The sequence below is a fragment of the Montipora foliosa genome, chromosome 11 (genome assembly GCF_036669935.1).
Source record: "Montipora foliosa isolate CH-2021 chromosome 11, ASM3666993v2, whole genome shotgun sequence".
Classification (NCBI taxonomy): domain Eukaryota; kingdom Metazoa; phylum Cnidaria; class Anthozoa; order Scleractinia; family Acroporidae; genus Montipora; species Montipora foliosa.
The window spans coordinates 20,239,407-20,264,768 of record NC_090879.1 but is presented as its reverse complement, the minus strand read 5'-3'; the positions used below and the strand labels follow the sequence as shown (position 1 = coordinate 20,264,768).

Below are 25,362 nucleotides of genomic sequence, written 5' to 3'. Positions count from 1 at the left end.
AAGGTAGCAAACATATATATGGAACTAACAAAAAAACTTTTTAACACAGGAAAGCCTTTAGACACAAATGATGTATGAGAAAAGCTACTGTTATTACATTTTAGGTAACTTGTAGATTTGCTAGTTTCGAATTGTGCAGCAACAAAGGAATCGAGGTTCAGGGGAATAATTTAAAACATTTTGCTTTGTACAAAACAAAGGAAAATGCAAATTATCTCCCTGAACCTCGACTCTGTTCTTTTGTTGCTGCACAAGTCGAAACTAGCCTATTCTTATGTGCTCAAACGCATTTTTATCAGTGTAAACATCTACATCTACATGCCCCTAGCACTCGGAACAGTCCTAAATTGTTAATTAAGGTCATTCCCCTGTATTGCACTGCGCATCCTTACTGCGCACGATTTATTGCGTCACTAGCGCACGCACATACAGAAAATGGCGGAGTTTTCTTGACGACTTGGGTCGTGAGAGAAATAAATCGTCATTTTCTCGTAAACGAGTATGGTGACCTATAGTTTTTCTCTCTTTTTCTGAGACTAGCAATAACCTTCTTCCAATAACAGCAATATAAACAAATTTCTATTACACAAAAATAAATAATCAGCGGGAAAGTGAACTTATTGAACAGATATGGTGGCCTCGAGATCGCTGCATGCTAGTAACAAGTTGAAGCAGAGTCGACTGGAAATGAGTGTTTTTATGATGAAACATATATTTAATTATTCCTTGAAGTTGATACAGTATATCTATAGTTATATTTCTTGTTTTGCTTTCTCTCTATTTTTTTCTCCTCTCACAAGACATGGCATGAACGATTCAAATAATAACGATTCTGAAGCTCATATTTTAAGGAATTATGGGGTATTTCAAGGTCCTGATCCTAAACAAATGTGGGGACCCCTCTTTTTTATTACAAAATTTAAATTCCCTTAAGATGAACAAACAATAGGCAAAGTTTGAACGGTAATCTATTGTCAGTTCTATTTCAGGGGAATGACCTTAAGCAACTCTTCATTCTTAGAAGGGACCTCAAAATATAAAATTTCCACCTTCGATTCTTTTTGCTTGGTTCTTCGAACACACAATAGGAGACAGCTGCAATATTCGAAATGTGACAAAACAAAAATCACATTAGTTGGCACAACTAACAGCCGATGATTCGGTGTATGCCTTCTTGAGCTGACCCTTGTCTCTACTTTGCTGCCACTTAACTGAAGCACAACCACACTCACAGGTATACGGTCCCATGCAGTTGTTAATTTGTAGATAATTATGATCGAACTCACAAGATAGTACAAGATAGTATAGTGTTCATTATAAACTGCAGCCTGGGGCCGGTTCCTGAAAGGTGTAATAACCCTATTCCAGGGATAAATGTGCCTGAAATAAGGCACATTTATCCCTGGATTAGAGTTATTACACCTGTCAGGAACCCGGCCCAGAACAGTAAGGGAGATATCAGCGAAAAATCTACCATGCATGTACCATCAGCATACACTATTTCAGTGACAGTTTTATAGAGCAATTACCAATCTCGTATCCAATAAGGGCGAATGGAATTATTGTTTTATTAAATTCTCAACCTTCGGTTTTGCTAAATTTTATTTAAGTTTAAGAAACGACCGGAAGTGAAGTGACTTCCGAGCGCCAAAAATTTTATGCTGAGCGACATTTTCTGCATTTATTTCCATATAATTATAAGGTCAAACGCAGGTATAATGGCTGGTAACCGAGATCCAGTGAACCAATGAAAAAGCTAGAATTGCATTATCCGAGGTTGAGAATTTAATAAAAGAAGATATTAATTTCAAGAAAGGTGATTAAAGGCCGACCCGATATGCCTTCAACTTATCCACTGATGGAATCAAAGGCTTTGCTAAATCTACGGTAACCGCTACTACGACAACAGGCCTTTCCTTCTGTCATCTAAACGTCTCCTCAAATCTTAAGTCTTTTTCTGAAGATCAGAGAACAATGTTGTTTTAGGAATTCGGACAACGTCAAGAGAAAAGTAGAGTTATTAACTCACGAAACATTTGGTAAACCAAGAACATTTTGTGTTATCATCGCGATTTCAACCTCTCCAGGCGATATGATTTCTCCTGTCGTTTCCAGACCCACTTACTCAATAACGGAGTTTTTGCACGACGATGATCTCTTGATGTTGGCTCTAATTTTGGTTTGCGTAGATTGGCTAATCCCGAAGATCTCGAACAAACTTGAGCCGTTCAAAGTGTTTTTTCTCTTCCCTTGCCCATTTCTCACTGAACGGGCATGATTGGTTATCAGTAAAGATGACATGTCATTGAGCACACTGGTGCGTAAAAGAATTTTTTTTTAATTGCTATAGTCATTCAACAGCGTAACAACTTAAATTTGGTAATTCATTTGTTTTCCTAGATGCATTAAACTTATTCCGTTACATCTTGTAAATGATATTATACATCTATTGCTTCTGTTATATTATAAATCATATTAATCAAGTGATCAAGTAAAGCTATGATTCATTTCGTATATCATCTCGTTCAAATCATAATCAGTTCACTTATTGGCATTGGCGAACTATTCCTGTGCGCTCTGTTTTGGTCTCTGATTGGTCATGGCACGACCCAGCTGCCGCGGTTGTAACGCAGTTCCTGGTAAACTTGGTCTAAACGAGTCAGGGTGGGGAGGACAATGCAGCACGCTTTTTCTTGTTCCTCACCTGGGTTGCGTAATGATGTCGAATGATGACTTCTCCCCGATTATCTCTTGAAAGGTCGGAGGCCAAGCATCTGGTTCAGTAGCCAATGCTTGTACCTTTCAAAATCTCTTGCAGGAGGAGGAGGTTCGAACTGTCTGGTGGTTAGCTATCTGTAGGGAATGTCCTTTGTCATCCTTCAGGCTCTCTTTCATGCAATGGATGAGTCCTAGAGATCACAGTTGCGTGCTGGAAAGCTTCAAACGCCTGAGGATTCGCTCCGTATAATGTGCTTCTGTCATCGGTATTTTAGCCTGCGCTTGAGGTACTGAACGTGAAAAGAATGAGCGGTCACTCTTGTCTCTCTTATATGTGATCTAGGTGACATTTTCTGTTCATAGCATCTTTGGAAATACATGTACTCTGTTAAGTTTCTTATGATAAATATATTTAGCAATCTGCTTTTATATTAGTTCTCTCTTTCACTTCAACTGGAAGTGCTGTAATTAGAAAAACCTCCAGGATTTTTTCATCAAAGAATATGGTCAAAGGAATAAATTAACTTCTGTAGCTAAAATCATCCATGTTTTGTGGGCGAAAATTTAGTTGGTTGTAAAGTGCATTTCGTGGTTGTATTGATGGTTAACTGGCATGCAAATACATGTAAGGCTACAACGAAAGTGTTAAGCTTTGACAGCGATAATTTAAGATTTGGGCCGTCATGATCAGCTGATACGAATGCTCAATTAAACGCTGACCCTTTTTATGACGTCACCAAACATTCTGTTCCGGTAGCATCCTGTGAATTACTGCCGAGGTTAAGAGTGTGAAGGCTTCCCAAGTCAGCCACCAGCCAGTCCATATGCGTTTTGTCTTGCACTGAAAAGCTTCCAGGACTTGCTGCCCATGACAGTGGACGCGGCTAAAGGAAACAAAAATGGGAAATAAAACAAATTTCATTCAAATTTCTTATCGCGTGCTCTTGAAATTTTTCACTTAGCCGAAAAACTGAGGCGCAGGAAACTTTGACATCTTAAAGGCCTGCTAATATTAGAAAGAGTGTCTCGGGACGTATATTGTAGATGCAAGTGTTTCGACTTGAAGACGAGCGAAAGCAATGTTGCGAACATAAGTGCAAAACATCGTTTTTGAACACGTTTCAACACCTTTTAGGGTTTGCTTCCAAAAACTGATATTGTTTCGAAGTTCAAAGACCTAGGCAGCAATCTCTTTTTCCTTAGATTGTCAAGTAAGAAAATCACCTTTTTGTCTCGACGATGTACATCCAACTTCCTTGGGAATTCCCTAAAGACAATACGAAAAAAACGAAAAAAATTCTCTTAAAAACCGACATGTTTAACTGAAACACACAAAATCTCACTCACATTCTTGATGCGACACTTCTTCGCCGTAACGTCTCAAGTTTCTCTTCAGTAATCGGGGACCTCTGTAGAATAAACAATGCAAAAGAGGCTTGCATTAGCTACTAGTAACTTCCAAAGCGACAGCATTGCTAAAGGTCTCACGAAATCGGCCACGAGCGAGAGAAACGCGAAAGGTGAAGCGCGAACGACAAGCATGACGTGAGAAGCGCGCGACAGCCCGACTTGCGACAGGTGCGAAAATTGGGTCACAACATTCGAGAAACAAAGAAGTTTGAATGACAAATTTCTCTCACACTTATCGCTCTTCGGGGCTTTGTAACATGGAAATCACTAGGTTTCAGTCTCACTAAACCTGACATCATCGTCAACTTTGCTGTGAATAATTAAGCGTAAGCCAACAGTACCTCAAAGATGATTCTAGACTTGTAACAGTCTACTCTTTTACTACGGCGCTTTTAAAAAGAGGAAGTTGCGACTTGTTAAAAGTGCCGCACTAACCTTTTTCTTCAACACATCTTCAAAAGAAAGGTCCTCAAAATATTTCTCTGCCTTTAAGGAGTCTACACTTGATAATCTCAGCGCGGGATCTTTCTGAAGCAGCTATCAAAGACCAGATTATTCATAAAATGCACAAATTTAGGACCAACAAAAGCCAGTGGTCTTTTCCCTTACAGTGCAAGAACTGCAAAGATCCCCAACACGTTCTACGCAAGTACAAATGAAATGTAGTTTAGGCGCAACGCAATTATGGAAGAAGAAAGAAGTGAAAGGAGCTGAAGGAAGGTAGAGTCTCTATGCATTTGACGCCTATACACATATCTAAGGCTGTCGTTTTCTTCGCCGAAAATTTCTTCTCTTGGCGGGTGAAAAACAAGTCACAGAAACCAGATGCCCTTGCAGGTGATGACAATGACAACTTGAACAGGAACTTAAACCAAGAGAAGTCAAGCCAGTTATTGCATCTATTGTGCCTTTAGTAGTTATAATATATTTCGCACCGGTGGCTCATGTTGGTTGAGCACCGACCGGGCTGCCATGCGGGACTGAGGCCGTGAGTTCGACTCCGGTCGGACTAACACTCCCGAAGGGTCTTTAAATCACTGAGGAGTTAGGGTTAGGGTTAAGGTTAACCCTAACCTTACCTTTGTAGTGAAATCTGCAAATGGTTAGACTCTCTAGTCTTCTCGGACAAGAACGATAAATCGTAGGCCCCGTCTCACAACCCTTCAATTTTCATAGCCCTGTGGGACGTACAAGAAACCCCACGCTATTCGCAAAGAGTAAGGCACGGAGTTCCCGGTGTTGTGGTCTGTCCTCTGTCGTGTATCATGGCTGGGAGGGTAAATTCTCGGAGATATTAAGGAGCTTTTAAAGCAACCGACGTTTTTGAGTCACGGACGGCAACCGGAAGTGAACTTTCCGGGATGCCAGGACAGTAGTGTTTCCCAGAATTTTAAAAGCCGGATGCCGTCCGTGGCTCTGCTCAAAAACGTCGCGCGCTTAAGCTCCTTATTAGCTACACCAAGTTACTCTAATAAGAGAGTAAATAAAGATGTAGTATAATATGATATTTAACAATCATTCCACGAGGGCGCGCTGGATATGAAGTGATTGATAACTAACGCGGTGCGTAGCGCCGAGTCGGTTATAATAATTTTATATCCAGCAAGCCCGGGTAGAATAATTGTTTTATTAAAAATTCCACGATCAACAACTCTTCTTTAGTGTTCCCGGGGGTAGTATTGTCGACTAAAGCATCCATTTCTGCCTCGGTCAATTCCAATCCAAAACGGCTTTTGTGGGCCATTTTTTCTGAGAGCTGCAAAATTATTTTCAGCTCGCTTTATTCTCGGTTTTCACATGACGTCACGGCCGCCATGTTGGAGCCCCTAAATAAAGAAACGGCGACCATGTTGGAGCCCCCACCAAATCCTCCGGGAATTTAACTCTATTATTATGCAAACGCTTTCTTTTGTTTCCGTTGAAAAACGAAGCTGTTGATCACGTGAGTGAAAGCCAACAATTGCTGAAGTGTTCCTTGACCATACTATAGGTACAGCAGGTACATGAACTGATAGTCTGTGTCCGGCGAGCCAATGGAAATGCTGGAAATCTGATATCCGAAGTTCGGTTTTAAATAAGATAAGATAGCGTCGAAACGTGCGCGTCGTCGTTTTTTTGAACTTCTTCTACAATGATAACAAAGCAGTAACACTGCACCCACCTTTTCAATAATGCTAACAGCATAAAGTGAAAAATCTGATGGAAAATGGATATCCAATTCAGTGACCACGCTATGCTGACTGGAGTGGTCCTGCTTCGCTGGGTATGGGTACTACAATCAAAACCACAAAACTCATTTAACACTAAACATAGTTAAACTAAAAAAGTGAAAACGAAATAAACAAGAGCGTGGAAAATCAAGAATTGTATGCAAGTTTCGCATTACATTTTCAGCTGAACTATAAGGATGGGAAACATTTAATTTACATATGTCCGGCTCCAAATGACACCAAAAACCATCATCATTGACCTCATGGTCTTATCACCGCTTTAAATTGCTATATACATGGGAATATTATCACCAGAAATCAAGCAAAAAATTCGCTTCTTTTAAGACATAATTCTCTACGTTTACTTTTATTTGACGACAATTCTTGCAATGTATTATTATGTAGCTAGTTTCTGTAACTAGCCCTATAAAGCCTAACTCTATCGGAAATAGAGGATATTACATGGCCACGTGGAGATAAGAAATTTCTCTTCGAGTGTTGAAGAATATTCAACGAGTGAACGCAGCGAACCAGTGAAATAGTTTTCAACACGAGAAGAGAAATTTCGTATCTCCAAGCGGCCATGTAATATTCTGTTTATTATATAAACACCAATGAAATACTAAATCATTCCACAAAATGGATCGAGAGGCGCGATTTTGATATGTAACCATAGCAACAGTGATCTTTTCACGAGTGAAGATAACATGTTATTTTCGCGTGTGATTATATCATGTTTTCGCGCGAAAGCTCACTTGGTATTTCATTGGTGCTTATATAATAAAAGGCAATATCATCACATCACCGAATCACATAGAAAGACGCGTTGAAAAGGCGTCCACTCTAGTTTGACCGAAGTATTCACAGTTACCTTTCCAGACAGTAAGGTGAACATGACTATACCCAAGCTCCACCAGTCAACAGCATGAGTATATTTCTCACCATTCAGAATCTCAGGTGCTACAAAATGCGACAAGAAGACAACAATAAGATGATCATCAAACTAACAGTCGCACCTTTTAGTCCAAGGATCGTTATACACGATCGTTATATCGTGATCAATTGATCTCTTCCAATTCAAACACGAGAAATTATAGTTAGTGCTGCGCCTTTACACTGTGATGTACTCATGCATCGCTTACCCATATACTGTAATGTTCCACAAATGGTTCCTGTTCTTTTCCTTGGCTTCACTAATTTGGCCAGACCAAAGTCCACGAGTTTTATGTGCCCTGAAGTTATGAATAGAAATATTCATCAATACATTCACTGGATTTCACTCAAGAGTAACGCTGACACCAAAATATCGTTCTAACTTGCGCAATGTAAATTATTTTCGCGAAAAATTAGGAGGAATATTGCGCGATACGTTACCTTTTCGATTTGCTAGAAAATCTGTTTTATCTTATTTATTTGCAAAGTTTTGTTACTTTACAGTTTGAATAACAGACTTCAAATAACAAACTGGCTAAAACGAAACGAAGGTTCTCGGTCAAGATTGAACCAGGAGGCCGTTTCTCGAAAGTACCGAAATTTTAAGGGCCATTTTTGGGTGTCACAATTCCTTTCGTAACTCAAGAACGGAGAGCATTTAATTCGTCAAACTTCACAGTTAATTTTCTTGTTGTTTAATCCCTTGAAAGCATGTTAAAAGATCGGCTTTTCAAAACAAGCGGTAGGCAATTTCACAAATGGCTTTTTGGGCCCGAAAAGTTTTCGGGACTTTCCAGAAAAAGGCTCCAGGAGAGGACTGAAGACGAGGCGGGGGAGGAAGGTCTAACGACTAACTTATGCGAGAGAAAGACGCTGATCTCGGTGATCTAAGGAAGCACACTATGATTGAAAAACCTTCGAGTATATGTTTTAGTTATAACTCACTAAAAAATTTAGCAATGAAAGTCTAGAGTGTTTTGTTTGAGCGTACTTTTTGGTGATATCAGAGAGATTTAGCATCACTAGAGAGACCCACGGCAACTCGAGTATTTAGTTACTAAAAAGCAAAAACAAAAACTCGGAGTCTTTTTTAACATTGTTTGTAGAAAAAGACGCTATATAAAATGAAAATACTTACCCGTCAAATTTCAAGAGTTCCGATGAAAGCTGTTTTGTCGGTCAACAGAGTCAAAGTGAGTTCATGAAGAAAATTGCGGCAAGGAGACAGTTATGAACGATCTATAACCTTGAAACCTAATTTTTCCCCCTTCGACGTATCGGAAAATGGTTTGCAAGCAGCTTCTTATGTAGAAGAAAACGAGAAGAATATTTCACGTATACGGGAAACGTGACTACTTTCACACGCAAAAACGGCAAGCGGCAGCCGGCAAACGTAGAAAATGGCGGGAAAATCATGGTCACGTGGTCACTTTTGCCGTCAAGTTTCACGTAAACATGAGTGAACTGTCCGCGTGGTTGGCACGTGGTATATAAGCCATGCGCTTACAGACAAAAACCCCATTCCAGTCTCACCCGCATAAAGATAAACACAATCTGATTTGGGGATCACTAGTTGCACTTTTCAGAAACAAAATGAAAATGTACCGGTAGTTAGGAAAATGTTCTTGCTGACAGTTCAATGTTTTAATAGGACTGATACCACCAAAACTCAAAAACATATTACATACCCTCTTCATCAATAAGAATGTTCTCCAACTAAAAAAGAAAAACACATTCCAGCCCGCACATGAGGTTTAACGGAAATGAAAGTTGATTCCCATAGATTTTATCAGGATCAAAGTATGAGATGGACTACATAAACAGGCTCACCTTCAAATCTCTGTAGATTATTCCTGATTTGTGTAAATAACCTGCAACAATCAATAAACAGGGGAGTATTAGGGCCGATTTACACGATACGATTTTGTCGCATGGGACAAGCTCACGACAGGCCTACGACATGACTTACGATTGTCGCAGCGTTTTAAAACATGTTTTAAAATGCTACGACATTTTTTCTGACGTACACAACAATCGTAAATCATGTCGTGGGCTTGTCGTAAGCCGTTGTCGCATGCGACAAAGTCGTACCGTGTAAATCGGCCCTTAGACAGCAAAGAAAGACCAAATATTCACATCATGCAAGCTAACCTAAGAAAAGATGCTAATTTTCAGTCAACTCTTACCAAGTGTAACAGCTAATTCGGCAGAATAGAATTTGACTGTCATGTCATCCAGCCTCTTTTCCTGTCTCCATAGTGTATAAAGATCACTTCCATCAACAAAGTCTGAAACTGCAAAGAGATGTGAAAGTTGCAAGCATTGTTAGAAATACAAAAAGATGTTTGTAATGACAACAAAATGTATAAAGCCAAGCCTGAAATTACCTTAAACTCACCTATAAAAAGATTGTGTTTTGTTTGCCATGTATACCAAGTTCTAACCAGAAAAGGAAAGTTCCCCAGTTTGATCTGCACATTTTAACAGTATGGTGGAATTAGCCTAGCAGGATTATCTTAGATGTCACATGCAGGTCATTGTTTTACCAATGCTGAAACAATATTTTTTTTTTAATTCTTTATCAAATCAATGCTAACCTTTGGCCAGAAACAATATTATACTAAATATTTTTAGAACCAAGGTTCAAGAATTATTGAAGCATTTGGTTTTTCTAGGCACTGGTAAAGCAATGTCTTGTGATCTTGCATCTACAACATGCTTTTGAGTAATCTCGCCAATTTTTAAGTGAAAAGTCTCCAGAAGCTTTCCTTTCCATATTTGTCAACATAACGTCAAAAAATTCAGGAAGAGAACCACTTGTTAAGGCCTCAAGTGACATTTGCATAGTTTTCTTGTACGTTTGCAAAATAAGAGGCAGGTACAAAAGTTGGACAGGATCAACTCGGATCGTGCACCTCGGATCAATGTAAAAAATTATAAGGCCTGGAGAAATCACCCTAGTGCTAATCTTTAAGGTAACCTTGAGGAATTTTACACAAATGTCGAATTATTTTGGCTTACAAAACTGTTTTTTGCTCGATCTGAGGTGAGTGATCCAAGTTGATCCGGTCCAACTTTTGAAAAGGTTTGCCCCCCAAAAAGGGCAGCCTATTTTCATTTACTGGAACAACTGTTTCACCTAAGAAAAATTTCAAGTCAGCCAGTCTTCCCCTTTAAAATATTTTTTTGAATAAACTGGGCATTTTTTATACTTTTCGGTGAATTTTTAATTACTCTCATAAGCAAACCTGAATATTCACTTCGTCCTTGCACTGCTCCACAGCATTTTCTTTGATTATTTCTGCCTTGTTAAGAACCTTGCAGTAATAGGGAAAAAGAGACCAAGCATCACATATTTATAGGTACAACATTTTCAAACTCTCTCTTACCAAGCTCACATCTCCACACACACCCACTGACTCCCTCTTCCTTTGGATTTCAAGATACTAAATGTTGTATAAATCAATGATTAATTTGAATAATTAATTTTTCAAATCAATAAGTTACAAAACAGCTATTTAAAACATAACTTTACCTTGATTGCATATGGTTTGTTTGTCAGCTTACTTTTTGCTTGCAGTACCTTAAAGAGAAAAGTAATAAGAAATATATTAATTAAATACTTCCTTAGAAGATTTACTTTGGATTTTAAAAATCTTCGAATATCTTCATGAAGATCTTGAAAGGAGAGTTTTCATGAAATACTATTCTCTGGCTATAACTATATAGAAATCATTCTTTATTCCCTTCACTCATGCCTTAGTAAAACATTCCCTGTCATTCACTCATAAGAGAAACACATCAAAGGATTTTTTGCAAGATTATGACTTATCTATGGTAAATTTGAGGCCATTTCTTCAAGATGAGGTGCACAAAATACAATCTTATCCACTTCAAACCTTGAAACACTACTTTGCTAAATTCACACTTTCTTGCACAGTTTTTTTCCCTCTTTTAAAATTATAATTTTCAAGTAATCAATTCATGTATGTTGCTTTATTCCATGCATGGAAGATTTGGAGAACAAATTATGACCATAAATAATTAATGTTCATCTGTGCAAATAATTTCATCATAGAGAATGACCACACACAGGAAAGCAAACTTGCACCTTAGTCCAAATTCTTTTTAAAAATTGCTTCCTGTAGAGTTCTCAATAAGCATAAGAGGACAATAAACTTACATGACCAAATGCACCTTTTCCAACAGTTGCCAAGATCTGAAATAAATATGAAAAAAAAATTATAACCAAACCTGCAGATGATCGATCATGCTTTGAGCATTTTACGTTATGTCTCTATAAAATGAAAGGATAGTCTAATCGACATGAGACAATCACAACTTTTTGAAACAGAGAGATTTTTTTATGCCTCTTCCCATCAGACAACGTAAACTCTGAAGCATTATGAGTATTATTGTGCCTTACTGACAAATAATTTGCAGGAAGCCAATTTAAAAAAAGTAAATTTTATTAAAAGCTAAACCACAGGTTCCCCAAGCTCACAATGCGAGTAGTTGTTATTCTTTTAATTAATCTTTATGCGAACGTTCAGTGAGTGAAACGAGACATGTTTGCCGCCGACATCTACTATTACATAACGACCGAGTTTGATTACGCAAAACGTGACTCTCGCCTTGCAGCATATGCAGCTGTTGTTTTAACAACGGTTTGAATTTATTAAAGTTTGTATGGGGGAAAAAAAATTTTAGCCTAAATTTTAGATACTTTTGCAATAAAAATGACTCAACTCAATGTCTTGATGTCTTTTCTATTGTCATCTCGCTTCTCAGCTCGATCCGAGCGGTGGCAAACATGTTACGTTTCACTCGCTGAACGTTCGCATAAAGATTAAAAGAATAACAACTACTCGCATCGTGAGCTTGGGCTGCCTGTGATAATATGCAAAGTACTTTAGTTGTTTAGATCGTATTTCATTGTTTCAAACATTTGCGGTTATTTGCACTTTTCCTTTTGTATGCTAATCAAGCTCTCCTCCGGAAGGACGGTGAATTATCATCGTATCATGGCATCACATCTCGCCTTTATACTTCAAAACAAGTTGAACTTACGAACATCCGGGTTCGTTTCAAAGAAATGAAGAACATTCAGTGCATGTGTGATTTATTGCTTTAACGTTATAAAAAGTTGAGTTTAGTTGCTGTGGAAATGGCAATATATTTCCCTCATAGCAATCACTTGTATATAGTTGTACAGTTACAAAGGTTGTTGAAAGCTTCGGACAATGCTGTTCTGTGGTTATTTGAGCACAATGCAATTCCTTGTTTCGTCCTGAGGTTTTGTTGTGGTTACATATTTTCATACAGGACATATTTTTGTTTTTAGTTATATTACAAATTTTGTAAAAAAATATCAAGGATAAATATTTATGTAGGGTTCCCTTAATGCGGGACATTTTATAGCTTTAGGAACGACAATGCCTCCTCTGGTTTGTGGTTTCACTTTAATTAATAGCTATAGTTTCCAAGGCTATTAAATTTAAAGGGCAAGAAAAAGTAGAACATACTGATTCTTCAAATTTGTTATCATTCTTCGATTATTATTTTTTCAGAAGCCAAATAAATTTTGGTAGGATGTTAAAAGTCTTGAAAAGCTGGCAAAGTGCGGAAACGATCACGATCATGCAGGTGCCAAATAAGCAAACGAATTTTTTTCATATTGACACTAACCTTCGCATTCAAGAACTGAACATTTGCCATTACGATAAGTTTTAAAATTTAATTGTGATCTGTCAACACACCTCAAAATCACTGATCTTGACAGGCTGCTTGCAGTCGTACTCCGGCAAAAAGACAGCTTCACTCAAGGGTAATGGCCACGGAGTTTTGTAGGAATAATTTCCAGATTCTGAGTACCGTCGACGAAGTGAACCATGTCTACTTTCTCTCTGCAACTCTGCATATTTCGAAGAGGACCAGGTTTCAGGCTTATCCACTGCTATACTGTGAGGCCTTTTTCGAAGCTTTTTCTGATGGGATGAGCGCCGTCCTTGTGTGTTACCCATTTTTTTGTCACAAGTAAATCATCAACTGGACCACACGCACCAGACGCACGCATCCGCCAGTTTTGAATTGTTTACACTTTTGTCTTGTCGAAACGTTCGCACGTTCTGAGTAATTTAAATTTATCCCCAAAAATTGAAATTCGTTCCAGTGAATTTTGCTTCCGCTCTTTCAGAAATTATAGTTGCAGCGAAGCAAGTCGAATGACATTTTAAAAGAAAACGCCAATGCAACTTGACATATTTTTGAGGCGATCGCTATGGATAGAATTTGTATATTTTTATGTTATGGCGCGTTTAGAGTGAAAAGAGGTTGGGCACTGGTAATGTCCAAATATGGCAGTGAAGTATTCTTCATCCGGGAAAGTGTGAAGCCAACATGGACGTCTTGGCAGGGTACGATTCTAGTTCTTCAACAGAAGAAGGCAAAATTCATCAAGAGATAGCTTCTAAAGAGGTAAAAAAACTTTATTTTCAGGTATATTTAACTTCAGTTAACATTTCTGTACTGTTAAATAAGAGATTTTTCCCTGAAAGAGCTTCGGTTGTTAAACTTATTTGTGTCTATTGAATGCATAATTTATTTGAGTTTTGATGTGGACACACATGTTGGATTTGTACACAACTTGAAACTTATTTCGCTCAAAGGTTCGTTTGAGGCCTTTGTTTGGGATGTGTCACTTACATTCTAATTAACTGGGCTTAAGATCATTGAATCTCTTTTGATTGTAATTCAGAAACCTTACAGCTCGGGGAATGAAAAGTAACGACTACCTTTAAGCTTATTTAGGATTTTGAGTGACAGTATTCAATGGTTTATTTCAATTTAGAATTACTTTTGGTGAAACATCAAACTCTCAAGACAGGTAGGGCTAAACTTTGCCTTCAATTTTCTTGACTGGTTTTTTGTTGACACCCAACTCAAAAATTTGAAACAAGCGAATTTAGATACTTCTCCATAATTCACGGATAGTTTTACAGTTAAATCAATGGATTGAATTCCAGGATCTCAGTTAGAATGATTTATTAAAGTACTACGTATTGTTATTGAAAATTTATGGTTGATTTGGTGAATTGGCTTTTTCTAACACAATAATTAATGCACCGATCAAATCGAAACTTCAACATCCCCCCCTTCCCAGGCAAACCCCAGGCATTTGACTATCTTCTGTGCCTGGGGAGTGGGGAACTTGACCTGCTCCTGTGTGGGGTAGGGAAAATTGAACCGGAAGTGTCAGGTTTCAAATGATTTTTTTTTCGGGCGCTGAAGTCGCTAACAGCTTAAAAACACATGTTTGGACCAGATAGAAGAGTCTAAAGGAAGAGATATAGCATCTATTAGCGATTGGCTTACAAAAAAAAGGTCTTCAAAAGTCTTTATTAAAGACGACAGGAGTCAACGAATATTGTTCTTTAGTAGTGTATGACCAACAAATCCGACCAGGAGCAGGGGAGGGATGTTGAAGTTTCAAGTTGATCGGGGCACAATTTTTGAAACCTGTTTAAGCATGGGTGAAGTTGTGTCTGTTACTTTAATTATGTTTTCAATTCTGGGCTATTAGTGAGCAGGTCTTTAGTTTAAAATACTTGATTTCTCTGTTGGCAGGTTAAGAAACAAGAGTTTTTACTGACTTCTACTACTGTTAGCATGGAGAATGAACTGTCAAGTGAGGTCAATGAACCACAGTTATCAACTGAGCAACATGAAGAGGCACCAGAGAAAACAAAGGAGGCATCAGATCAGCCATGTAAAAGGAAAGACTCCCCCAGTGCAAATCAAAGAAATTATCGCAAAAGATCTGTGTCAGAATCACCAGAAAAGTCTCCTGAAAATTCTCCATCCTCTCGCAAACGAAATAGAAATTCAGATTACAGAGGTAAAGCAACCCCTTTTCTGTTTAATTAGAGAGGTTCTTAACCAGCTAGTTGAATATTATGGAAGGTTAGCACAATTTTGCAACATTTTGAAAAGAACATTTTGTGGCCAACAGTAATGGTTTAGGTTTGGGTACAGCTGTACAGTTTACCTGTTGGAGGCCTTGCAGAAAAGAGGTGAAAGTTTTGGGAAAAGCGCAGGGTTTTTTTCACTTGCCATTAGAAGGCTTTGAGAAAAGCAGTTCAAAGTGTTGAGGATAAAATATTCGTGTAAACTCTCCGATCCCCAATGCCTAATGAACTCTCTGAAAAGCTGTTGGGAAACTTCCTTAAACTTCCAAACAAGTCATTTTCTCTCTTTGAATCTTCAAATTGTTGAATATCATTGAATGGTCTAAAGTGAATTGAAAACGCAACATTTAAAGTGGCTTAAAAAGACTGCAATGCTCACAGTTCCAAAAGAGAGGATAGAGTTGTTATTGACAAGGTTAACTTGTTTGCATTTGAAGCACATAAATACATGTAAGTAACATCTTTTGCAAGTAACCACAGAAGTTACCTTGAATATTAGACATACTGCCCACTGATTTCATTATCGCATGAAAACGTGACGAGTTTTCACATTGATTTCATTCTCTCTCTATTTCAAAGGTGAGCGCAGGCACCACAGAAGTCGTAGCCGGAGTAGAAGCAGAAGCAGGAGCAGAAGTCCTAGAAGAAGAAGAAGGAGAAGTTTTAGTCCACGAAATGTGAGTGACATTTGAGAGTAGCATTGCATGAACACTTTTAATGTTTTACATGTATTCCTATGTAGACCATGACCAGATCTTAACCCACTTGATAGGCAGATTTTCATGAAACATGAAATCACAGTTATAATGGTTAAATAATTACCCTTATGTGCAAAAAAACCCTGAATATTGGAGTTAGTGTCCTTTGAATCCAGCTGTTTCCAGTGCAGTCCAATGCTCTAACAAGATAAAGTGCTGCTAAACTCAAATATTTTTTGTTGCTAAGACAACACTATCTTTACTGTATTTTACAGTTGACAGTTACAGTAGTATTATGAGAAATATGTAATAATAATTATTATTATTGTGTAGTGTTACACACCGCCAGGTAACTACCGTAAACGCTCTAATAAGCCCCAGTGTGGGGGAGGACTTAATTCTGGGGCTCTTAGAGGTGGACTTATAAGAGCATTTATGGTATGTCATAACTGCGTGGAGGTTGTGTCGTAGGTACAATACAGTCTTGAAAACAAATGCACAGAGACATGCATGGAACAAAGTCACACTCACCAGCCCTTGTTGAAAGGCAGAGTACTTTGCAGAGTTTCCTTTAAGAAAACTAACCTGTCATCTAATGGTGTATACAGTGTAATAAGCACTTTTTTATTGATACTAGTAGTTGAAGAAGGTATTATTTTGTCCAACCAGAGTTACACTTTTTCTCTCACTGGTGCTTGATGAAAAAATAAAAGTTTCAGCATTTACCGTTAAAGAAAGAAACTCATCAATAAAATTTTTAATGCAATTCAGACAAGTTATTTGGACATTTTGGTCTGTCTAATAGACATTGCACCCATACTCTTGCATCAAAAGTACCAATACATGTATATTACCAAGGAACAGGAAAATAGTGAAGCTTATTTTTCAGGCCAAAGACTCTGTGACAAATTTCGCACAATACTATTTCTGCATGTATGTAGTACTGGGATGAGTGTTGTGGAATGCATGTCTTGATAGAAAATCAATATCGTTTTTTTCAGACTTGAAAAGTTTGAAACTGTAAAATTTACTTAAGGCAGTACTGTACCTCATTTGTTTAGCAACAAGTAAATACCTCTATTCTTTGCACGTTGTTGGATAATGCAAGACTTAATTTCTCATCTGTAACAAAGACTCTTTGGTAGCTGTAAAGTTCAGCCTGACACTGCTAATCTTTCTTTGAAGTTGATTCACATGATGGACTTAGGGCCTGAAGTGAATGGGCACCTGACAACACTGTTGTGGAAAGTGGAAAAGATCCTAGAAAATCAAGAAAAGGTGTTGAAAAATCAGGACAGACTGTTAAAGCTTATGGAACAAAAACAAGAATCAGGACAAGCCGTTTCTGGGCTGAAAAGGTTGGTAAATGGTGTAAGAGGCACCTTAGACCATGAACACTTGCATAACAGTGAATTAAATCTGCAACCAAGTGTGCTTGAATCTGTTTCACATTTAACAAATGACACTGTAAGGGACACTAGTCAAGGAACATTGCAAAGTAGTCCTAAACTGAAGAGCTCAAAAACTAAGAAGAAGCTGACTACATCCACAAAAACAACAGAACCTAATGATTCTACAAACTCTTCAGTTTCTGTTGAAGAAAGTGTGGCCTGCCAAAGTGGAGTTCCCTTGGATTCAAATGACAGTGTAGTAATTGTCACTCCTATGATAACAGCGCTTAATTCTGGCAATCTTAACTGTGATGGCAGTAGTGGAAGTGTTGATATACCTGAGAACAGCTCTGGTTATAATGATCGCACCAAAGATCTGTTGGCCTGGGCTGAAAGGATTCAGAAAACAAGCTGCTCAATTGGAAACTTCAGTGTAAACCTTGTTAAAGTGTTGTTTACAAAAGACGAAATGTTGAACAAGAATTGCTCGGGCACAAGAGGAAAAGGGGCTCTTGACAGTGCAAAGCTTGATCTTGTCAAGTTTTGTGCATTTAAACTTTATAATATATCTGAAGCAGAGCAAGACGTAGTTTGGAAACAGAAATGTGTTATATCAATTGATGAATATCTTAGGAGGGGAAATAGAGCAAGAGTTCAAAACAGAACCAAGGATCCTGCTGTAAGAGTCGTTAATTTGGACCTTTCTATTGTCAACCTTAGTGGCAACCAGGAGGATGTCAAAGATGTCAAAAATGTCACTGAAGAACAATGATATGCCACAAATGACTTTTTAAAAGATTTTTTAAGTGTTTTCAGTTCATTTTATTGAGCTGTATTATGCCTATTGTTTATTTGGACATTTCCAATAATTATTGAAAATGTCCAGCCTGGTAATTGTTTGTAGATGATTACAGTATGCATAATACATATAGTTTAGTACATAGCTGTTTTAAAATTTCCCATCACATGTAGGAAAGCATGATACCTGTGTCTTTTTAACCTCACTTTGTTACATGTACAGGGTTTGTGCTACTCTTTGAAGTCCTTGAAAACCCCTGGAATTTGATTTTGGACTTCACGGGCATTTGAAAAGCCCTTGAAAAAAGTTGCATCGTGCTAAGTTGAAAAGACAATTCAAAAATTGAACCCAAATTTGATGACTGAGGAAAGATTAAATGCAAAAATTAAGGTGCCTGTGTGTGCCTTGTCTTACACTTGCAGGATGTGGGAAAGAATATCAAGGTAGGCTTTTCAGCAAAGAAAACACCGAAACACTCCTTGAAAACTCAATTTCTGATTCTTGAAAACTGCTTGAGTACTCCTGGAATTTTGTATACAAAATCCAGCACAAACCCTGATGTAGAACCCATCTCTCCATTAAAAGGACTAAACTAATGTCAGGAATGACAGGATAGCATTATGAGGTACTGTAGTTACAAAAGCAAAGGTATCTCAAGCAAGTTTCTTGTTCAGTTTTTCCAAAGGATATAAGACTCAAAAGACAAGTGAAATGCATGTTTGTGTAAACTATGTATGTATGTAAAAAAATAGTTAAAGATTAAGCAGCAGAACATGGAAAGTTTAGAGAACAATCACATGCTGCCAGTAAAAGGGTGAGATTTTAGCAACTAGGTAGTGATTGAACTCTATGTATGCATAGCAAAACACATGAACCAATATCATTGTTTTATAACATTGGGTTCAGCAAAAAATAAAAGAGAATGATGATGTTAAGTTATAGACTTGCTCATTTTGATCAATACATGTACATGCTTGCATATACTGCCTCTGATCTTGTCTGGACTTGCGTCTAAAGCAAGTTTATGTCACTTGATCTTGTTTTGTGCACATAAAGGAAATTGTTGACGAACCACACCTTTGAACCAGGGACTGAAAAGTGTCGCAAATTATTACAGCAGTGACTTCTGTAGATATTTTTGTTTTGTGTGTTGTGGCTTTCATCTTCAAGTGGTGTTGTAATTCTGAAAGTTGGTAGAATTTTGTAGAGAGATTTGTAGTTAAAATCCTAAGTAGTCTATGACTGCCTTAGAATTCTCCAGTGTGTGTACTAAAACATGAAGAAAGATGTAAAGCTAAACATAGTGACAACGTAGTGATGTTATTTACAGAGGTGAAAAACATTAATTTTCTAGTTGCATGAAAGGTTTGTAATGGGCTTCAAAAATACCTCAAAGCCTTATTCATTGTGATGCAAATTGTTTTTCCTGTGAAGTAAATAAAGTTGTCAGTTTTTTTGTTGTTGAAATGTTGTGGAGTTTAGACTGCACTGGACTCTTAGCTTGAATAATTATTGGTACAAAGTTTTGATATTATTTTAGAGGATTGGCTCCCATCATAGAAGAAAAACCCTTTCCCTTGCCCAACTCAACCCCACTTTTGTTAATGGGGAGGGTTGGTACCCTACTTAGAATGTTCATACAGTACATTTGTTGTGCTGTTAATAGACGAGAGAATCCATATTTAGTTTTTCAGTCATTTTTGTATATAATACTTTTTGCACTATTCATATTGAAAGAATTATGCCCTAATATCATTGCATTTCGGAAGATAGAAAGCCAGTGTTGGATAGATACACTACTTTGAGATACATGTGGACTCACATTGTTTATATGAAGTTTTAAGATAAAATGACAACCAACTTTATTGCTTGTTACATGTACATGTAAATGTGTTTGTACATGGGTGGTTGCCTGCTTTATTTGAGTTTAACACTCTTTGATGACTCGCATTGCCTTAGTCTACAAATGAGCGAGACACAGGATGCCATATTGATGAGTTTGGTCGCGACTTGCATTCACAAAGGCAAAAAGGTGGTTCTGAGGTGAGTGTCACTAAACAAATCCTATTCATTTATTTGATTGGTCTGTAGTACTTGTATAGGGGTCTGTGCTTTGAATTTCAGTTTTTGCATCATCATGGTTTGAGTACAGTGTACAGGATGCCTATGATTCATTCTTGAGGCTTGCTTTGAAATTCATTGGTGAATAGTTTGCGGTTTGCAAAGTTGTGGCCAATTATTTACCTTGAATGAATATTTATCGTGGAGTCAGCTGTACTATGTGCATTTTTTTATTTTCCTTTGTACATTTTGAGATATTTCCTTCCATAACTTGTGAGATTCTTATAACTGGGAGAACTGTGGACACCAGTGTAGAATCAATGCACTTCTCCAGAGTCACAAAGTGTGGTCTTTTACACTTCTGTCTTTTTTACAAGGTCTCCCTATAATGAAATTGGGAGCAAATTGGAAATTTGGGTACATAAAATCTCAAATGCAAAACCTGGTTACGAAAAGCACAGGAACCTTTTCAACAACTGAAAAGCTGTCCAGCATTTTAAATTTGGATAATGTCGTAATTTATGGCCTTATAAGTATCAAAATGAAGTCTAGGGTTAGGGTTAGGGTTAGGACACATTCATATTTGGAAACAATGCTTATGCAAACTTTTTCGAGGGCAAACAAAGAGTATTACAGTATTTTTGAAGGTGGCCTATTGGGCTGTCCCTCGTGTTGTTTTTCCAACACACTGGAATATTTAGGTGTCTTTTTTAGTTTTGAACAAAGGCAATCTTTCAGACAATATTTTCTTTCATGCAATTGCTTCAAGAACAGTATTGTTATTATTTCATGGTGAACAGGAGCTCTAATCGTACTTTCTTTTTTTTTTTATTTCTTGAAAGCTTTCTATGCACTTAAATGTCAAGCTGTGTGGGATAAGAAAAATGGACTATACAGTGATTGTAGTTCCATTCTTCAAAAAATAGAGGAAATAAAAAAAAACATTTGGAGAAAATTCACTAACACAGGCAATTACCCTTCAGAGTCTTCACCCAAATCTAGAAGGCTTAACTTGTGAGAGTTTGCATATGGCATCAAGACAGGCCACCGGTTTTATTATGAATTGTATTCACATGTATTTTTGTTGTGTTTTTTTTTACAATTTTTTTTTATAAGTTGATAATGGTGGAAGTACTTTTTTGTACAAAAGAGTCTGACACGTTTCCAATATTGAAGTAAGGTTGCCAGCACCACCTTGTACCATTTCACTCATGTTTTGTTGTTAAAAATAATATTTACAACCAACATATTACTAATAAATTTGTCTTTATTGCAAACCAGTAGAAGGCATTTTTAACAGCCATCAAAAATCAGTTTTATCCCACTTGACCTGCACTTTTCGAGACATTATTATCTTTCCTGTGTTTCTGTAGAGCTGTACCACAGACATGTTATATCTGCGTGTTAACCTGAAAAAACTAGATTGTGAAAAAATAAACATAAAAACAACAACATAAAGCATTTTGACAAATGATATTGGTCTTAAATTAAATTAATCACTTTAAATGCATTTAACGAATTACCTACTACTGCTATTCCTCTGTTCTTTTATTCAAAAGAATGTTAACTTGATATTTGCGATAGCCCTCATCTACAGTATACCTTTTTGCTAAATATTATTGAATCTTAAGATTATCAGCAATCAATTAACTAGAATCGCAATCTGTATTCCACTGTAGTACCTCACATCTTTATCATAGAAACATTCAATCGCTCCTGTCTTAATAATGATTATTTCCTTTCGTAATCTTTGTCATTGTAAATATATTAATTAAGTATTTTATCTTTGCTCCACCCAACTCGATTAGCCTTGCTAAATTTGGGTGGACAAACTTTTCACTGTAACTAGTATTGTATGTAATAAATGTTGTTGTTGTTGTAAAGGCCTGTACCTTGTAATGCTATGTTATTTCTGGTATGTAAAATAATATGTAAGCTTTCAGGTAGCTCAGGTTACACCTATATAGTGTACCCTATAGCTTAATATTTTTTTTCCATCTGTTTTGGTTCTGTGTCCCTCTATTTTTGTTATGACCACAGTTAGTTGTAATCTCACAATCTGATTGGCTAATTTGCCATTGCCAAATAGAGTCAAAAGAGTCTAGATAACGTTGCTCTTGTCAATGTGTCATGCAATGCCCTTTTCAACCCTCAAACATGGATGACCAATCAGAAATGTCCATTTTGGGAAATAAGCCAATCAGATTGCAAGAAAGTCGTAGACAATGCTTGCATCAGAAAGTTCAAATTAATTTAAAAGTCAAAGTTCAAAAATAGTAATATCGCAGGTGGAACTGTTCGAATGTGGTTCAGTGTTGTCTGTACTCTTATTGACAATATTTGTCATCACACTGGTCAAAATGTTGTATGTACGCTGCTACCTTGTGAGTCCACAATATTTTGACCACTCTGATGACAGATATCTTTGTCGATGAGAGTACAGACACTGCTGAACCACCTTCAAATAGTTACGGATGAGTTCCACCTGCAACAATACTACTATTTGAATAAGGTACTTAGTGAACTTTGGCTTTCACTCTATTTGAACTTTCTGTTGCAACCATTGTGTGAGTAATTGGACATAAACAATTCTACAAAATTGTAGTTTCCAAAGAAACTGTGGTACTGCGTCGGTGGGAGATTGAAACAGAAATTGATTTTATCAAACGAGTTGGTACAGGTCGAATAACCACCGTGAAAGATTTGGAAAGCTGATGTTTCGAGGGTTAGCCCTTCGTCGGAGCGAATGACGAACGGCTAACCGACGAAGGGCTAACCCTCGAAACGTCAGCTTTTCATAAACAATTCTAGTTGCATTTAAAAAGTTGACAACTTAAGAACAAAGCATTTTCCAGTGCAACATACTAACTGATTTTTCTGAAGGTTGCAACTGTATCCTTCTAGGAAAAGGATCATACTGGTGCCCATAAAGATGGGCAAGAACAGGATTCAGAGGTGAAGCCTAGAAAGTCACCCGAAAGGGAAAGCCAATCTCCTAAACGCAGAGCTTCACCAGACAGGAGAAGCAAATCTCCAGATAAAAGGAGACGTAGAAGCAGGTCACGCGACAGGAGAGATTCCAGATCACCTGACAGACGCAGGAAGAGGGATTACAGGAGGAGCCCAATAAGAGACTCAAGAGGTGTGATGTTGCAGATGGTGGTTATGTTCTTTGTATTATCTGTCTGGGATAAGTGAACTCAAAAGTTATCCATTTGATAGTAATAGATGCCACAGATACATGTATGCCATCCATCCTTGGAACAGTACACTATTTTGTCCTTGATCCCTTGTTGTAGACCACTTGCATTCTTTTCTGAGTACCGGTAAGTCGAACCGCCCACTTAGGTCACGCAAGCAAGCCTAGCCGGGAGAACAGTGATAGAGCGAGATAATAACTGCATGCTTCCTCTGTAACCGTTGAGATCAGAATCTGCTAATCTAATTAGCGAAAGTGATATGACAGATGGTTCTGCCTCTTTCATTGTTAATGTAAATAAAACACTCAATGGTGTGGGAATATTTATGTCCTTGTCAAATTCAATTATCTTTTCGGGAAGAAACCGCACAAAAACTACTGTATTTACTTTGAATTCAATACACGTCACCCCAAAGGAGCCCGTAAAAAGAGAGGTAGAAAACTTATTCAGTTAGAGGCCTCAAATTTTTGCCAGATATGCAGAGGTTGCGGTTCAGAAGAATACTTTGCACTAGCCTATTGAAGCTTGTCAATCCTCTTAGTTTGAATTAACCTTAAAGTGATACTGTGGATTTCAAAACTATATTAGCTAACACTAAGTGATCCAAGTATTAAGCCCTTATTTCAAAAAGACACTGTTTATTTTAACTCGAATTTCCTTATTTAATGGTCAGTTTGATTAAAATCTTGAGAGAGCTAGATGTAGGAGAAACTGACATCAAAGACTCGATAGTTTAAGAATGCAATGCATGTGTACACAACTGAATTAATGTGCAACAAGGGAGTTTCTGGCTTTCAGACTTTAAAACTCGTGTTTTGCATGTATACCATTAATAAGCTGTGTTTACACACTGAAATTGTACACTTGTGAGCAAATGATGTCAATTTTCCCTAGATCTAAACCCTTGAAGTCCAAGTGGTCAGTTTGAAACATGAGTAATGGTGGAGTGTGAAATTCAAAACTTACACTCAAAGTAAACAGCCTTTAAATAAAATCAAAGCTCAAATTTTTTTTCCAGTCAAGTGTAAATTTAAAAATCTAAAGAAAAAACGAAGTGGTTTTTGATCATAGTAGCCCTTTAAACCAAATATATTCAAATCTAATACTGCGCATTTCTAGATCGCCGAACAAGTGGTGAATATTCTTCAAGCCGGCGGTGGGGCCGCAGTAGTGAGCGAGATAGAAACAGAGGTAGGGACAACAGAGGAAGGGATTGGGACTAGAGATCGGAGATATGACAGAAGTTATGATCGTGACAGAGATAGAGACAGAGACAGGCATGATGATCGAGCCGGCTCTCCTTCTAGGGATAAGAAAATGTTGTAAAAGGTATGAACTCTTAGTATTATTCTGTCTACTTTTCATAACAGAAATGCATAAACGAGCCCATTTACTTTGTACATGTAACCATCAAAACATTAATTTACTATTATCCGTGTTTTTTAACCTTGTATACTTTTGAGCCTGTGGATTTATAGTGGGATCATGGATCAAATGAGAGAAAATAATATTTTAGCTGTCCTTTAATGATCTTTGTGAGACAGCACAAAGAGTTTTGATTTTTTTTTTTGGAGAGTGCAGGGCCTTATATCACCTTTAGGAAAATGTCAAGATCAGACTTGTAGAGTGTATTATTATTTTTTATTTGCATAAAGCCGTTGCATATGTTGTTGCAGCCTCGTCCACTGGCTTAGAAAGCCTTCCAAAACCTGCACGGGCATTGACATCTGAAGAAGTTCAAGATAAATTAGCAGCACAAGCTGAGACTATGAGAAAACAAGCTCAGGCAGCAGCTTCAGTTCTGAATTTGCCAAGCTACATAAACCCTTCAGTTGTCAACCCTCACCAGTAGGCTATGATACAACAGAAAAGGAAACTGCTCTGGAGTGGGAAAAAAACTGAGGTAACCCAGTAACAATATAACTGGTCTGTCTCATGAGAGAGATAAAGATTTTAAAGCTAAAGATCATTCAGG

General features: G+C 37.5%; 2 protein-coding genes across 6 annotated transcripts; one reads left to right on the top strand and one right to left on the bottom strand.

The window, feature by feature from the left end:
* Positions 1-2,315: 2,315 nt before the first annotated feature.
* Positions 2,316-13,597, bottom strand: LOC137977772 (ribosomal protein S6 kinase-related protein-like). 2 transcript variants are annotated; one of them, XM_068825105.1, is made up of 15 exons: positions 13,031-13,597; positions 11,455-11,490; positions 10,807-10,854; positions 10,520-10,588; positions 9,670-9,742; positions 9,458-9,565; positions 9,102-9,142; positions 8,960-8,987; positions 7,481-7,570; positions 7,210-7,298; positions 6,290-6,400; positions 4,564-4,665; positions 4,066-4,127; positions 3,943-3,985; positions 2,316-3,602 (listed from the first exon to the last, which is right to left on the bottom strand). In XM_068825105.1, the coding sequence occupies exons 1-15, from the start codon at positions 13,292-13,294 to the stop codon at positions 3,444-3,446; spliced, it is 1,323 nt and encodes a 440-aa protein (XP_068681206.1). In that variant the 5' UTR covers positions 13,295-13,597; the 3' UTR covers positions 2,316-3,443. The 2 variants fall into 2 exon arrangements, with proteins under 2 accessions (XP_068681206.1, XP_068681207.1); XM_068825106.1 differs by lacking the exon at positions 4,564-4,665 and having other exon boundaries at positions 2,328-3,602; positions 13,031-13,569.
* Positions 13,598-13,636: 39 nt separating this feature from the next.
* Positions 13,637-25,284, top strand: LOC137977771 (splicing regulatory glutamine/lysine-rich protein 1-like). Of its 4 annotated transcripts, none has more exons than XM_068825103.1 (6): positions 13,637-13,748; positions 14,898-15,168; positions 15,818-15,915; positions 20,086-20,169; positions 23,092-23,329; positions 25,064-25,284. In XM_068825103.1, exons 1-6 carry the CDS (start codon positions 13,671-13,673, stop codon positions 25,237-25,239), a joined length of 945 nt encoding a protein of 314 aa, XP_068681204.1. In that variant the 5' UTR covers positions 13,637-13,670; the 3' UTR covers positions 25,240-25,284. The 4 variants fall into 4 exon arrangements, with proteins under 4 accessions (XP_068681204.1, XP_068681201.1, XP_068681205.1 ...); XM_068825104.1 differs by lacking the exon at positions 25,064-25,284 and adding an exon at positions 24,507-24,625 and having other exon boundaries at positions 13,638-13,748; XM_068825101.1 differs by lacking the exons at positions 20,086-20,169; positions 23,092-23,329; positions 25,064-25,284 and adding exons at positions 14,122-14,157; positions 17,122-19,589 and having other exon boundaries at positions 13,647-13,748.
* The last annotated feature ends 78 nt before the right edge of the window (positions 25,285-25,362 follow it).

Bases quoted from the DNA above. Each gene is read 5' to 3' on its own strand.
- LOC137977772 (XM_068825105.1), bottom strand. From the start codon at position 13,294: ATGGGTAACACACAAGGACGGCGCTCATCCCATCAGAAAAAGCTTCGA. The intron at 10,855-11,454 runs GTAAGTTTATTG...TTTCTCTTTAAG, and splicing joins GAAAAGGTGCATTTGGTCAT to GTACTGCAAGCAAAAAGTAA. The intron at 3,603-3,942 runs GTGATTTTCTTA...TGTTTCCTTTAG, and splicing joins TACATCGTCGAGACAAAAAG to CCGCGTCCACTGTCATGGGC.
- LOC137977771 (XM_068825100.1), top strand. From the start codon at position 13,671: ATGGACGTCTTGGCAGGGTACGATTCTAGTTCTTCAACAGAAGAAGGC. The intron at 13,749-14,897 runs GTAAAAAAACTT...CTCTGTTGGCAG, and splicing joins AAGAGATAGCTTCTAAAGAG to GTTAAGAAACAAGAGTTTTT. The intron at 15,169-15,817 runs GTAAAGCAACCC...TCTATTTCAAAG, and splicing joins TAGAAATTCAGATTACAGAG to GTGAGCGCAGGCACCACAGA.